We start from the raw sequence: 15,540 nt of genomic DNA on the forward strand, positions 1-15,540 counted from the left end.
CTGCCACTGCCCCCAGGCTCTCAGGTGGGTTGAGCAGCCTTGAGGACTGTGCCCCAGGGCTGTCACAGATGTAGGAGGAGCCTGGGCGGCACCCCATCCCTCCCCTTCAGGAGCTGGAGTGTTGGAGGTTTGTTGAGTTCCTCACTGGAGCTGTTGCCTGTTCAGGGGGATCTGGGAGTGGGGACACCAAACTCAAGTCAGGTAGATTATGGGGCAGGTGAATGTCTCTGTCCCGGCTCAGGATGACTAGGCATCAAGGGACTGAGGAGAGGAGGGATGATGAACGGGGGCCTCACTAGTCTGACCTGAGTGACCCCGAGTTAGCTCCCCTCCCCTGCGGCCGTGGAAGACCTACAGGGAAGTGACTGGAACCTCTGACCTGGCTCCAGGCCTGAGGGGGCACTGAACCCAGTGTTGCCCCTGAGGCTGTTATGAACCACATTTTCTGGAGAGTAATGCAGGACCAGCCATCTGACAAGTCTAGCATATGAACCCTGAGAAGAGTTCAAAGGGGCACAGAGAGGGGGCAGCCAGCGTAGTACCCAGGATGTGGGGCTCCTTGGCGATGCGGGGTGCCCACCCTGGGAGGGAGGTGGTGAGGGTAGGGAATGACTGCCAGTGGCCCTCCCCGTCCAGCTAGCTGGGCACCCGCGCCACTCCTTCCCACCCCGAGTCCTACCTGACCCTGTGGTCGGGTGGGATGGGGGGACCAGACCGCCAGCGTCGCCCACTACGCAAGTGGGGCCCAGGACCCAACTCCGCCTCTGCCCCTCGATTGGGCGCTCATTTAAATGTCCGGCCCCGCCCCGAGCGCTGGGCGCATATATATAGGCGGCTCGGCGGGCGGCGGGCGGCATTCTGGCGCGGAGTGCGGCGGTGGCGGGCGCAGCTAGCGGGTCCGCCGCGGAGCGAGGGTGCAGCTCAGTTTCCCCCCACACACCCCTCCCCCTCAGGCGCCAGCCCCACCCCTCCGCCCGCCGGGCCCACCCCGCCGAACTATCCCCTGCGGCGAGAGCCCGGGGCGGCTCCGCGCGCCCCTCAGCAGACCCCCATCATGGGCAGCCAGAGCTCTAAGGCTCCCCGGGGCGACGTGACGGCCGAGGAGGCAGCAGGCGCTTCCCCCGCGAAGGCCAACGGACAGGTGGGTGCGCTTGCCACGGCCGGCCCCGTCCCCCCTCCTCTCGCGCCTCGCCCCCTCTGGGGCCCTGGGCCGGGGCCTTGCGCTTTGTCCGGCCCGGGACATGCGGCGCCCCCTCCCCCGCCCGGTCCCTTTGTTCTCGGCGCCGCAGCCCCCGCGGGTGAAGCGAGGGGAGGGGCGGGGGGGGGGCTGGCTGGCCGGGCCCCGCCGCCTTCTTTGTTAGCGGCCCCGGCCCCCGGCGCTGCCCCTCGGCCGCCCCGAGTGCGGCGCGGGGAACAAAGGCGCTGCTGGGCCTCGCCAAGGGGGCGCCCAGGGCCCTCGAGGCGGTTGCCCGGGAGGGAGAGCACTCCACCCGAAGACCCAACCTCGGTGGCCCGCGGTCTTTTTTGAAGAGGGGAGCCCGAGATGTGAGGAGGGCCTGTGGTGGGTGGGGGCCGTTTACACAAAGCCAGAGGCTGAGAAAATAGGCCGTCCAGGTGCAGAGAGGCAGCGCCCCGGGGCGGCTTCCCGCCCAATGTCGTCTAGCACGGCCCGCCCGCCTCCCCGGGATCCGCGGCCCGGAGCGGTTCTGCGCGGAATACAGAGCGCACCCCGGGGGAGGAGGGGTGGGGACCCCGGGACCCCAGCGCCTCCTGCCGGCCGCGATGTCCCAGCGCGCCGTGAGGCGCAAGGACGATGTTTGAAGGGATCCCGAGTGTTGGGCGAGGCTAAAGCGGTAGGCCCGAGTGGTGGACCCCGTTGCTCGCAAGGGGCCAGAAGTGCACTGGGGGAGGGGGAGATGAGCCCCAGCCCTCACTGTCTCCTCTGCCCTGCAGGAGAATGGCCACGTGAAAAGCAATGGAGACTTGTCCCCCAAGGGTGAAGGGGAGTCGCCCCCGGTGAACGGAACAGATGAGGCAGATGGGGCCACTGGCGATGCCATCGAGCCAGCACCCCCTAGCCAGGGCGCTGAGGCCAAGGGGGAGGCCCCCCCCAAGGAGACCCCCAAGAAGAAGAAGAAATTCTCTTTCAAGAAGCCTTTCAAATTGAGCGGCCTGTCCTTCAAGAGAAATCGGAAGGAGGGTGGGGGGGATTCTTCTGCCTCCTCACCCACAGAGGAAGAGCAGGAGCAGGGGGAGATCGGTGCCTGCAGTGAGGAGGGCACTGCCCAGGAAGGGAAGGCTGCTGCCACCCCTGAGAGTCAGGAGCCCCAGGCCAAGGGGGCAGAGGCTAGTGCTGCCGCCAAGGGAGGAGATGCTGAAGAGGAGGCGGGGCCCCAGGCCGCAGAGCCGTCTACTCCCTCGGGGCCTGAGAGTGACCCTGCGCCGGCCAGCACTGAGCAGAATGAGTAGCTGGGTGGGGGCAGGTGGGTGATCTCTAAGCTGCAAAAACTGTGCTGTCCTTGTGAGGTCACTGCCTGGACCTGGTGCCCTGGCTGCCTTCCTGTGCCCAGAAAGGAAGGGGCTTGTTGCCCCCTCCCAGCCACATCCCTCTTCTCCTCTCCCTCCTGTGGATTCTCCCATCAGCCATCTGGTCTTCCTCTTAGGGCCAGTTAAAGATGGTCCCTTACAGTTTCCCAAGTTAGGTTAGTGATGTGAAATGCTCCTGTCCTTGGCCCTACCTCCTTCCCTGTCCCTTCCCCTACAGAAGGCAATTGCTGGTTTTTTCCCGGTTCTTTTCCAAGTAGATTTTGTTTATCCTGCTCCCCAGATCCCTGAGCCAGAAGTGGGGTGCTTACACTCCCAAACCCTGAGTGTCCAGCCATGTTGAGTTTTTTTAGTCTCTTGTGCTGTGCCTAGTGGCACCTGGGCTGGGGAGGACACTACCCCGTCTAGGTTTTTATAAATGTCTTACTCAAGTTCAAACCTCCAGCTTGTGAATCAACTGTCTCTTTTCTGACTTGGTAAGCAAGTATTAGGCTTTGGGTGGGAGGGAGGTCTGTAATGTGAAACAACTTCTTGTTGTCTTTTTTTTTTTCCTCCCCCATTGTTGTAAATAACTTTTAATGGCCAAACCCCAGATTTGTACTTTTTTTTTTTCTAATTGCTAAAACCATTCTCTTCCACCTGGTTTTACTGTAACATTTGGAAAAGGAATAAATGTTGTCCCTTTAGTGGTGCTTTAATGAGTGTGGTCTTCTGGGGGTAAGATGAGGAAACTGGTGGAAACCTCAGGGGCGGGACTAAGAAGGCAGGTAAGTTCATGTACTTGTGTGTGTGTGGGTTACCCAAAAAAGATATGAGGTGCAGTGTTGAGAACAACCCAGGGACACTGCTAGGAAACAAGCTCAGGAGAATATAGAAATGTACCATTTTATTACAAAGAGTCTCACAAAAATGAAAATGTCTCAAAAAAATGAAGCTAGGCTACCAACCTCCACCTGCAGAACTGGGGGAAGACAAGAGGGCAGTGTGAGTTTCTTAGCTCACTTGGGGCCAGTGTGAAGTTATGAGAACAGAACCAATCTAAAAATGGCTGATGTTACCTTAGGAGCCCAAAGAACAGGGGGCCCCTGAAGACGCATCCATCCCTTCTAGAACACTTAACAGGGTTCCTTTTCCAAAGCTACAAAGGAGGCCCTCAGCATGCCAGGATTTTGTCTTATGGCTGCATTGCTTCCATCCAAATCTGTACCCTTTATGGTTTAAAACTAAAACTTGGGGAAGGATGGGGAGCAAGACAGCTACTAGAAGAGTTCCCTCAGCATAGCTGCCCTGCACTCAAGGGCCCTGGCTCCTATCTAGTCCCTAAGGACATTTATATTTAATATACTTTATATAAATATACAGAGAAATAGAAAATATAAAATCTGAGGGGTTGGAGAAAGGTAGGGAACTTGGCAAGAAGCCCGAGCTGGAGAGGTCTGCTTAGGCCATCTTGACCTCCTCTTTGACCCTGTGGAGAGAGCAGAAACTAGCGTAAGATAACCCATCTCAGAGGCCTTGAGGCAAAACTGTGGGACACAATGACTTCCACAGCACCCTGCGTGTCCAGGTGACTGCTGGGGGCTGGGACTTCCTAGCTCTGCCTAGAACTGCAGAGAATGACTGGCCCCTGAAAGAAGCCTTTGTAAGCTGGACCAGCTGTCCCTGTGCCTTCCCTCTCAGAGTGGTGGGACAAAGGGGCTGATGCTCCAGTGCCAGGGAGATGGTAGAGAGCTCCTTCCTCACCCTTTGGCTTCTGGCTTCTCCTCCTTGGTTTTCTCCTCTTCTGTGACCTCTAGAACAGAAAAATGCAGGGATCACCAAAGGCAGCCCCTCTGGAAAGAGTTTAGGTCTTCACTTACCCTAAAATTCCTTCCCCAAAACTACAGCAAAGTGGACACAGAAAAGAGAAAAACCCATCCCATGTCCTCCCAGTGAGCCCTGTTGCAACAAACAGGTTGGACCGGTTTCCCAGCCTGTAAGAGCCAGAACCCAGTGGGAGGAGGCAACCCCCTGGGAAACGGGTGATGTGCTGGGAAAAAGGCTCGGGTGGTATGTGAGAGGCAGGCTCAATCAGCCAGTAGAAATGACTTTCATTGTTTTGTGGGCCTGGCCACTTCTGGGAACCACAAAAACGCGCAAGGAGCTGAGTTAAGAGCCCCACAGGAGCTCCCTCCTCCTGGTGCCCCACATAGATTCCTCACCCTCCAGGGCCAAATCCTGGCCCAACCCAAACCCACCTTTTTTCTCTTCTGGGTCTTTTTCTTTCTCATCTTCTGTTTTGACTCTCTTGGCTTTCTTGAAGTTGGAAGAGTTCTTGCGGCCCCCTTCTCCCTCCTCATCTGAGTCAGAGAACTCTTCCTCACAGGCAATTCGTTTGTCAGAGGAACAGACTGGAAGGCAATGAATGGAAAGTATAGGTGAGACAGCAGGGGGCTGTTTATCTCAGGATCTATGCCCAGTGCTTCCCTCTGCCTCCTCTAAGACACCAGGTTAAGGGACAGAGAAGGGGGAGGACTCAGATTCCCTAACTTGTTCCCACTCAATACTTAAATTTCTCAGTGGGACATGGTGGCACATGTCTAATCTCAGCACTCTGGGAGGCTAAGGCAGGAGGACTGGAAATTCCAGCTTAGCCTGGACAATTTACTGAGACCCTGACTCAAAATAAAAATAGGGCCGGGGATTTAGCTCAGTGGTACCACCGCCTGCCCTGCAAGCATAAGATCCTGAGTTCAATCCCCAGTACCAAAAAATAAAAATAAATAAAATAATAAATAAAGGGCTAGGGACATAGCTCAGTGTGAAGGCCCTGGGTTTAATACCTAGAGGCACCTTGGAGGAAATGGTGAGCCAGACAGTGGAGGCAAGTCAGAGCTGTCTATTGAGTGAGAAGGTACAAGCGTCTGGGTCTTACTTGAGATGCGCTTGTCAGGATCTTCTTCGTCCTCATCGCCACTCTCCTCGGGGATGGCATCCTCAGGAATTGCCTGCATTTGGACCCCAGGTGCGTGGGGCAGCATTCTCAGATTCTCAAAGAGCCGCTGTCTATGGCCAATAGGAGAGAGGATGGCTAGGCTCCAATCAGGACAAACCAGAGCCTAAAACCTTCAATCGAGGGGCAGCCAGTGGTATACTTACTTGATCTTCTCCAGGTATTCATTAGTGTTCTGGTTAGTCATATTGGAAGGACTGATGTGAAGCTTGAAATCTGGTCCAAAGTATTCAAAGTAGTCATTGTATGGAAGTTCTGATTGGGGCAGGAGAGAAGAGTCAGAGACCTGGCTACCACAGGACCCAAAGAAAACCATTTGTAGGTTTCTCTAGGTCTGTTCACCTATCTGTGAAAGAGAAGAATGGCAGACATGGTGGCATATGCTTATAGTCCCAGCTACTTGGATCTTCCTGAGGCAGGAGGATCAGTGAGCTCATAGGATCCCAAGACCAACTTGGGCAACATAGTGAGACCTGACTCAAAAAATAAAAGAAAGCCTTTGATAGTAGGAGTCTTGGGCACCTACAGAATTTTAGTTTTGTTTTTTTTTTTGGTACTGGGGATCGAACTTGGGTCCTTGTGCTTGCGCAGCAGGCGGTGAAACCACTGAGCCAAATCCCCGGCCTGAATTTTAGTATTTTTTTTGGTACCGGGGATCGAACTTGGGTCCTTGCACTTTCGAGGCAGGCGGCGGAACCACTGAGCTAAATCCCCGGCCTGAATTTTAGTATTTTTAACTCCATTCTCCAGTGTCCACACTAGTGGTTATGTGTCACTAGAAGGGGAAGACCCAAGGACACTTTTAAGTAATGTTCTTCATGAGTACTCCCTTCACTTCTCAGTTACCCTATAGAGTAGAAATTCCAAAGCTGTAAATAAGCACTGATAATCTTGTCCAAACCAAAATCAGGAGGGAAGGGCCGGGGATTTAGCTCAGTGGTTGCGCCGCCTGCTGCGCAAGTGCAAGAACCCGAGTTCGATCCCTGGTACCAAAAAAAAAAAAAGGTCTACAAAATCAAGAGGGAGAGGAGACAGACTCAAAAAAGGATAGGGGGAGCTGGGCGTGGTGGCACACGCTTGCAAGCTTTTAATCCCAGCACTCGGGAGGCTGAGGCAGGAGGGTTGCTCTGAATTCAAGGCTAGCCTGGACTACATAGTGAGTTCAGGGCCAGCCTGAACTACTAAGGGAGACCCTGCACCTCCCTGCCCCCAAATGGATAGAGAAAAACTGATAGCTATGGCCTCAAATCGTAAGGACATATTGCAGTGCCCACCCAGCCCAACCTGGCCCTGGAGCTATTACCATTAGGGATCTCTGTGTCTAGAGCCACAGCTGTTTCGTATGTCCAGCACCGAGCAACATTACGAATGGTATAACCACCTCCTCCCAGCATCAGCATAGGTAGGTTGAAGCTTTTGACAAATTCCACACACTTGGCATGCCCTTTGGAGGAAAGGAGGTTGCTGAGTTAGAGGAACACTTAGCCAAACCCTGCCCACCCACACTTGTACTACACCTCACCTTTGATGGTCAGATTGAAGCAACCCAGGCGATCTCCAGAGAGGGAGTCTGAACCACACTGTAAGACCACTGCACTAGGCTGGAACATCTCCATTACTTTGGACATGACCTAAAAAGACACATCTTGGTCACCATCAACCTCAAGAAAAGCTAAGTGAGGTTCAGGGGTGGGCACAGCACTTTCTTCTATTCCTTATCATCCACTCCTACCTTCCCACTCGCCTTCATGCTGTGTGGTATAGAGAAGGGAGTTTTCCAATTTGAAAGACTAAGACACTTTTAGCTCCAATAACCCTGCACGTAGAATGGCCTTCCTGTCAACTCCCTAATCTTTCCTTTCTTTCACTGCCCAAGCTCCAGTGCCACTTCCTTTAGGAAGTTTTTCAATCCTTGGCTCCATCTGGCCTACTCATTTGCCTTATAGGTTTTAGGCCTTCGAGAGGAAGCACTTTACTTTTGTATACAGTAGTATTATAACTACAGTCTAGTTTACTGAGGACAGAGAATGGTCTCAGACTTTTCTGTCACAGTTACTACTAGGCATATAGTAGGTACCTGTTGCTGAGTAACTACTTGACCCTATTAGACTAGTACTCTATTATAGTTTCGCAATGCTTATAAAGATTTAACTCCTGTTTTGTTTTGGTTTTTTGGTACCGGGGATTGAACTTGGGTCCTTGTGCTTGCAAGGCAGACAGCGGAACCACTGAGCTAAATCGCCAGCCCTAAAGATTTAACTCCTAAGCATGGTGTTGAAGCCTTCCTTTGAAATATGGACCCCCAAATCCATTTTCTATTACCTCCTTTTACCTTCTCCCACATCATACTGGCCCACAAGTCACTCCATATTTACATCTCTACTTCTGCTGGTGCTGTCCCCTCTGCCAAATCCCATCCCTTCAGTCCCCACCTCCTTCTTCACATGGGTACCTCATTTTTCAAAGTCCAGCTCAAATGTCACCACCTCTGTGAACTCACCCCTGACAACCCTCTCCCCAACCCAAGCAGCAGTTCATCACTCCTGCTCATCCTTCAAAAACACAGGCACCAGGCCAGCCTGCCTGAGGACTCCAGCAGCAAGCGTGCTTGCAGAGCGTGCCAGACAGCCTTCCTCAAATATCTAGAAGGGCTTTCCCAGACAAAGCCAGTCTGCAAAGTCTGGAATAAGTCCCTATTCTTCAAATGTACAGATATCAAATAAGGCAAAAGGAGTATGAAAAACCTAGCGGGGCTGGGAATTTAGCTCAGTGGTTCCGGTGCCTGCCTCGAAAGCTCAAGGTCCCGAGTCTGATCCGAGTTGAACCCAAGAAACGCAACACCACCAAAAGAACACAACAATCTCCCAGACCAGTGTTGGCAAATCTTTAAGAGTTTTCAATAATAATAAACAGCTGGGTGTGGTATGCACGCCGTAGGTTCTCCACCACTGTCCTAGGCACTGACCCCAAAGAAATGGATATAAAACAATATTGGTCACATGCTGTTGGGTATGCCCTCTATCACAGACTGTAAAGACAAAGATTATACTTTAGATATTCTTGTATCCAGTAGAGGGCCCAATCAACAGAAGACATCAACAAATACTGAACGATTTTGGTTCCCCTAACTGACCACCCTATGATCCTGGGTTGAAATACCTCATTTCCCAGTTAGCCATAGCGAGGTGAGACTCCTGAGGTATGGTGAGGTACTTGGCTACCCTTCCCCTAGATCAATCCCACTTGTAGCCCAAGGGGTGGATAAAGTCACTTACCGGCTTGAAAATGGCCTCATAGGACTCGTCATCAATTCCATCTCGGAGTGGGTAGTTAACAGCATAATACTTGCCTTTGCCAGCCCCAATATCCTAATCAAGAGGGACATTAAAGTAAAACTGAAAGATGAAACTAGGAGGGAGTTCAAAGATAGGGGGTGCAAGGCTAAGGAAAGAAGTGGTAGTTCTCAGAGATACAAGCTGAGCCCATGAGGTGGGCCAGGACAGAGCAGGGGACTTCAGTTAGTTTTTCCCTTCATGACAAGCTTAGTTCACATTTCTGCACGAATCACTGAGCCTGCACCGAGACTGCAAGCTGTTTATTGGGCCAGAGATTGAATATTTTATCCCAGAGCACAAGATCTCTGCCTCTGGACTGGTTTAGAGCTGGCCAACAGCTGGGTCACAGAAATAACACCCACCTCTAACAACCCTTTTCTCTACCCTGATTCGCTCCTTTCTAGGGAGGGATGGAGGGAAGCAAGAGGGGAATTTCTTCTGACCAACTTCAAAATAGTAAATGCTCACTTATTCTAATGCTTGCTCTAGCAAACAACTGAATTAGTGCCACTTTTTCACCAAAGGGCTACCAGCATGGCAAATATCCGACTTCACTGTATTCATTCTAAGAGAGCAGATGAAACAGTTCAATTGAGTAATTTCAGCAAGGGAAGATGTCTGTTTACTATTATTTTATATGCTTTTCTGGGGAGAGTCCATCACTTTGAGTCATATGGCCAAAGGGGAAGGTGACCTAAAAATGTTAAGAACCCTTGAGATGATCCAGGAGCCCTAATCCCTAGCCCCACACAAGCTTTACGGAATATAAGAATAGTGCGATGCAACCCAGCTGTGGCCAGAAGGAAAGTATGTGTCAGGTGACTTCCACCCTTCTCTTGACCCCGTGGGTACCATCATTCCCTTCCTCCAGAAGGAAGGAAACTGTGCCAGGTGCCCCAGACTGGAGTGTGGTGTTCTAAATGGCAGAAGAGGCAGGAAGTGGTTTTTAGTGGCATAGGATAGGAGAGTTAGAGCTGGCAGGTGAGGCTGAGGTGGTTGGCCCCTAAAGGGAGTTCTCACCCGTAGGTCCCCAGTTCCTGGGAAGTACTCTCCATACTTATGAAAGGACACAGTCATGACCCGGTCTGTGGTATAGAAGGCCTCTTCCACGCCATCGCCATGGTGAATATCAATGTCAATATACAGCACTCTCTGGTGATACCTAGGATCAGAAGGGTGTCAGGGGTCTGGGGGCTCTTTGGGGATGGGACGCGCCAAGGGCGCCAGGTCCCAGCTTACCGGGCTGGCTGCCTCCCTCAGGTATCTCTAAGCACCAGAGACGTGGAAACTGGCTGAAGGAAGGTGGAAGAGCGGCAGGGTGTCTCCAGAGGCCTGACCAAGCCGACCAAGTCCGATCTTCCTACTCTACAGCCAGGGTCAATTCCGGCCACACAGGGACACTCTGGAGGTAGGATCTGAGCAGCGCCTGCCCCTGATCTTTCCGTGGGCTCAGATCAAACCAAGACCCCAGCAAGGAGAGGATGGCCAGAGACACTCACTGAACACATCCTAGCCAGCACATCGTAGGAAAAGCAAACTAGGGAGGCAAGCCCATGGGGAGAGGAAAGTGGGAACCTGGCCTAAATTGCTCCTCCAAAGGACAAGGCCAGGCAGGCATACTTTAGCAGTTCCAGGATGGCCAAGACGATATCATTGACGTAACAGAAGCCGGATGCCTCGGACTTCTTTGCATGGTGCAGGCCCCCGGCCCAATTCACAGCGATGTCCGTCTGCTGCTTATTAAGTTTCACAGCACTTGCTGGGTGTGGGAAGAGAGAACATAAGCCTGTTACTAAGCCACTCTCCCCTTCCCCCAAGAAGCCCAAAGAACCCAATGAGAGGTAAGACTTGCCTATTCAACAGCTGTATTGTATGACTTATAAGAAAGCTGCCTCCCTCCCACCCTGTCCCAACAGGGAATAAACATGATACTGGCTACCCTTGAAAAATTATTTTCCAAACCAAGGATGATAACCCATTATAAGGTCTTAAAATTGATTTAGTGGGTCATGATTGTGTGTGTAAAGTGAAATAAGTAGAATAAAAATATGAGTAACAGTAAGGGTAAATGTCCTTTTGTGAAGACACTAACTTAAAAAAATGAGTGTGTGTTTGTAAAATACACACTCACATGTGTGTCTTGGATTGGACATATAAAAATATTTTTCTTTCTTTCTTTTTTTCAGTACCAGGGAGTGAACTCAGGACTTTGTCCTTGCAAGGCAGGCACATCGCCACTGAGCTAAATCCCTGGCCCCAAAATATTTCTTACTATGATTCCCTGTCAAAAATTTTGGAAAACACACACACACACACCACACACACACACACACACACACACACACTGAACCAGCAACAGGACTTTGTTTATATTGCAAATAAATATTATTATTTCTTAAAAAAAAAATTTGGAAACGATCAAAGATAGTGCTGGCTCAGAGAACAAATTGGTCCAAGAAGTAAGAGAAAAATATACATTAATGTGTATTTGTGATAGTGTTAACTTTAACAGCATTATAAGCATAGATCAACCCAAATGATCCAGAAACAAGGGAAAGATTGTATCAACTAAAGTAACAAAATAATTGTGCACCCAGTAAAAACTATCCTGTACAATACTACAAAGAAATCTTTAAAAATTTACTAAGTAAAAAATGCAGTCACACTGGGCATGGTGGTGTATACCTGTAATCCCAGCACTTGGGAGGCTGAGGCAGGAGGACTGCTGTGAGTTCGAGGCCAGCCTGAGTTACATAGTGAGTTCAGGGCAGCCAGAACTACATAGTGAGACTGACTCAAAAAAAAAAAAAAAAAAAAAAAAAAAAAGCAGATACAAAACTGTATGTAATATAATGTAATACATTTTATAAAATACAGATGTTGTATACATTCAGACATATAAATATAAAAGGATGGACATACAAACTCCAAAATGGAAGCAGATGGTGTGAATGTAGGTGATGTTGCTTTATTTCTGTGCAAGTTTTTGTTTTCTGAGGTTATACTGGGAGAGAGAAGGTTAGATACAATGATCATGAGAAAATACAGTCATGCACCACATGCACCACAGAACATTTCGGTCAATGACAGACTGAATATAGAACAGTGCTCACATAGGACTATAATGGAGCTAAAGAATTCCTATTACCTAATGGAGCTATAGATATTTTTTCCTTTTCTTTACTAGTACATGTTTGTGATATATAATGAATATATTCATTGTGGGGAGTTGGTACATACACGCAGCATCTTACTTCTTTTAGTTGTAGGTATCCTAATGTGGTACAAATCATTACTCACATGTCTGTGGTAATGCTGGTGTAAACACACCCACTATGAAAGTATAACACAATTACATACAGACATAATAAATGGCTATGTTACTAGTTGATTATTAACTGTACTGTACTTATTATTGCTATCTTAGAGAATACTCCTACTTATAATAGAAAAGTTCACTGTAAAACAGTGTACTGTGGCATACTAGCAGCAGCTTCATACATCCAATGTTTATTGCATCTCTTGATTTCACTGCTTCTCTGGTGTTCCCCCCCCGCCCCAGCACTGGAGATTGAACCTTGCCTGTCTCTTCGCACTGAGCTATATCCCTAGCTCTTTTTTTTTTTTTCTGATGCTAGGGATCGAACTCAGGACCTTGCGCTTGTTAGGCAGGCGGTGGCACTCTTTTTTAATTTTCCACTTTGAGACAGGGCCTCACTAAGTTGCTAAATTGCCCAGGCTGGGATCAAACTTGTGATTCTCCTGCCTCAGCCTCCCAGTATGCTGGTAGGTATCACAGCAGGTGCCACCATGGTCAGTTCCACTGCTTGATTTATCCACATATTGCTTTGTTCATCATGGCTCTAGGAGCAATAGGCTATGCCATATGTATACACCATATGGCCTATGTATGTAGTACCACCTAGGTTTGTCTATGTACGCTCTGATTTTATACAATGAAATAACCTAAGGACAAATTTCTCCAGATGTTCCCTACTGTTGAGCAATGCAGGACTGTATTTCAGACAGGGTAGAATAACCCTAAAGGTAACCCAGAAGTTACAGTGGGAAGTGGGAGGCACACGGGAAATATTTATGACTGCTAAAGGTAATTACCATACTCTTTCAGAAGATACAGATGACACTTCCAGTTTTTATAGCTCATTGCAGTTTATAGACAGCTTTCACATACAGTGTCTCAACAATCCTGTGAGGCCTACAGAGAATTCCTATATATGAGACCTCTTGGTAGGAAAGGTCAGTCAAGAATACCTGTCAGTACCACGTTGCAGACCAAACATGGGTTGGGACTGAACTAAGGGCACTGTAGAGATTTAAAGTAAAAGCCCACAGGATCATTCTCCATGGTCCCAGCTCAGCACTGTAAGGTCTGTGTTCTAAAAGGCAGACTGCATCACAAGAGCCCAGCAGAGCCCCTGGGGAGGGATGTATATTCCTTACCCACAGAGCCACCAGCAGACAACTGACAGAACTCAAACAGGCCATCAAATACTGGACAGTCCTCACCAACGTTGACTTGAAAGAAACAAGCAAAAGGTTAGTTTCCACAACTTCTTTCAGGCTTTGTTTAAATATTTATGGGGTGATGGGGAAAACACGGAATTTACTGGCTGTGTGACTTGGTCAGGCTGTTTAACTTCTTGAGGTTTAGCCCATTATCTAGTGGTTTGTGTCTCACTCAATTATTGAGAAAATTAACAGAAAGCTTTGGGTTTTTTTGTTTTTGCAGTACTGGGGATTGAACCCAGGACTCTCACACTGAGCTACATGTTCAGCCTTTTTAATTTTTTAATATTTTTTAGTTTGAGACAGGGCCTTGCTAAGTAGCTAAGTTGCCTAGGCTGGGAATTAACTTGTGATCCTCCTGTCTCAGCTTCCCAAAGTGTTGGGATTACTGGTATGTGTCATCATGCTGGCTTTTTTTGGAGGGGGAGGTTGAAACAGGGTCTCGTTATGCAGTCCAGGCTGGCCTTGAACTCATTATAGAGCCCAGGCTGGCCTCAAACTCGCGGCAATCCCCCTGCCTCAGGCTCCCGAGTGCTGGGACTACAGGCATGTGCCAGCATCCCCAGATTTTTTTTCCTTTTTGTGAGATGGGGTCAATCTATGCTGTGTTGCACAGTCTAGCCTTGAACTCCTGGGCTCAGGTAATCCTCCTGCCTTACCTCTCAAATAACTGGGATTACAGGTATGTAACAATGCACCAGACATCAGAAATCTTACATGAGGAAGCATTTAACAACTTGGAAAATGCTGGTTTGTTTCTTGAGGGAGAAGAATTTATCTTCTTCCACCCTGAGTGTGTTCTTTTTTTTTTTTTTTTGGTACCAGGGATCGAACTCAGGTCCTTGCACTTGCGAGGCAGGCGGCAGGACCACTGAGCTATGTCCCTGGCCCCTGATTGTGTTCTTGAACCTCATTCCAGCTGACCCACAAGGAAGAGAACAGATTTATACAACTATCATTCACCGAGTGCCTATAACATGCCAGACACTGCCAAATGCTTTAAATATCAGATGCATTTCTCTCCACACAATATTCTTTTTTGAATTTTTATTTTTATCAGTATATGTTTGCAGAACATAATGATTACATTTACCATGGGGAGTTGGTATGTGTATATAATATATCTTAATTCTTTTTACATCCCTTTCCCCTCCCCTTTCCTCCCCATCCTGTCACACAATCTAAGGTAGGATTTGGTCCCGTCTTACAAATGGAGAAATAGGACAGGGAGGTGAATTGCTAGTAAGTGGCAGAGGCAGTATTCAAGCCACAAGCCTTGGTCTATCCGTCCTAGACACCTGTGGGAATATACCCTGGTCTTCCTGCAAGTACTATGATGTACACACACACTCTCATCTGAGCCTCACAACCCTATGAGCGAGGTAAGACAGGTGTCAACCCCACTGTACAGAGGAACGAACAGATCCAGAGAAGTTGGGTTACTTGCCCAGGCTACATAATCAGGCAGTGGCGGACTTGAGAGTCCAGGTGTCTGGACTCCCACAGTCCAGTGTGCTTTTTACTACACTCACAAGTGACAACTGGAGTAAAATTATGTCAGGCCTATAGGGTAAAAGTACAATTCAGTACATAATGTAGAAACACATGCAAACACCAATGCAAATGAAATGAAAAAGACAGGAAGGAAAGCACACCTGGAGGGTGTCACAGAGAAAGAAGCAACCCTACAGCTCCAAGCCTCCTCTCACAGAAAAGGAAACTGCTGAGACATCAATGATACACAGGAAGTCAGAGGCAGGAGTGGGGTTAGATGTTTATTCTCTTGCCTCAGCCCTTGGTTGTTTTTTGTTTGTTTGTTTGAGACAGGCTCTTGCTATGTAGTCCAGGCTGGCCTTGAACTCACTATGGAGCCCAGATTGGACTCAAATTTACAGCCTCAGCCTCCTTCATGCTGGGATTAAAGATGTGCACCACTATGCCTGGATGCTTCGGCCTTTTTATTGCACCTGCTCTTATCACTAAGGGATCCCATAGTAGAGCAAGGAAGAAGAGCCCTGGAACGGGGAGGGTGGAAAGAGCCAACATCTCAAGACACAGATGAAGCTTCAGATTTGCAATAAACGTGTTACCAACACTGGCACTGCCCTAACTTGAATGTTACTCTGAGGGAGAGTGGCTGCA

General features: G+C 49.2%; 2 protein-coding genes across 3 annotated transcripts in view; one reads left to right on the forward strand and one right to left on the reverse strand.

Annotated features, from left to right (window-relative positions):
• Nucleotides 1-819: 819 nt before the first annotated feature.
• On the forward strand, nucleotides 820-3,230 carry Marcksl1 (MARCKS like 1). The gene is made up of 2 exons (XM_004850852.4): nucleotides 820-1,141; nucleotides 1,954-3,230. Exons 1-2 carry the CDS (start codon nucleotides 1,055-1,057, stop codon nucleotides 2,467-2,469), a joined length of 603 nt encoding a protein of 200 aa, XP_004850909.2. The 5' UTR covers nucleotides 820-1,054; the 3' UTR covers nucleotides 2,470-3,230.
• A 183-nt stretch (nucleotides 3,231-3,413) lies between these two features.
• The window catches only part of Hdac1 (histone deacetylase 1), a 36,242-nt gene continuing 24,115 nt past the window's right edge, over nucleotides 3,414-15,540 (reverse strand). For both annotated transcript variants that reach the window (XM_021263265.2, XM_004850851.4), the window contains exons 4-14: nucleotides 13,333-13,407; nucleotides 10,492-10,630; nucleotides 9,892-10,033; nucleotides 8,812-8,904; nucleotides 7,059-7,167; nucleotides 6,840-6,980; nucleotides 5,683-5,791; nucleotides 5,459-5,589; nucleotides 4,782-4,934; nucleotides 4,288-4,336; nucleotides 3,414-4,012 (exon numbers count right to left, since the gene is read on the reverse strand). In XM_021263265.2, the coding sequence (XP_021118924.2) occupies nucleotides 3,985-4,012; nucleotides 4,288-4,336; nucleotides 4,782-4,934; nucleotides 5,459-5,589; nucleotides 5,683-5,791; nucleotides 6,840-6,980; nucleotides 7,059-7,167; nucleotides 8,812-8,904; nucleotides 9,892-10,033; nucleotides 10,492-10,630; nucleotides 13,333-13,407 (1,169 nt within the window). In that variant the 3' untranslated portion in view covers nucleotides 3,414-3,984. The remainder of the gene's footprint in view (nucleotides 4,013-4,287; nucleotides 4,337-4,781; nucleotides 4,935-5,458; nucleotides 5,590-5,682; nucleotides 5,792-6,839; nucleotides 6,981-7,058; nucleotides 7,168-8,811; nucleotides 8,905-9,891; nucleotides 10,034-10,491; nucleotides 10,631-13,332; nucleotides 13,408-15,540) is intronic.

Source organism: Heterocephalus glaber, unplaced genomic scaffold (genome assembly GCF_053883595.1).
Source record: "Heterocephalus glaber isolate CG9 unplaced genomic scaffold, H.glaber_assembly_v1.0 deba00001452, whole genome shotgun sequence".
Lineage (NCBI taxonomy): Eukaryota > Metazoa > Chordata > Mammalia > Rodentia > Bathyergidae > Heterocephalus > Heterocephalus glaber.

Excerpts from the sequence above, each read along its gene's own strand:
- Marcksl1 (XM_004850852.4), top strand. The coding sequence starts at position 1,055 with ATGGGCAGCCAGAGCTCTAAGGCTCCCCGGGGCGACGTGACGGCCGAG. Across the intron at positions 1,142-1,953 it reads CCGCGAAGGCCAACGGACAG|GAGAATGGCCACGTGAAAAG; the intron begins GTGGGTGCGCTT and ends TCTGCCCTGCAG.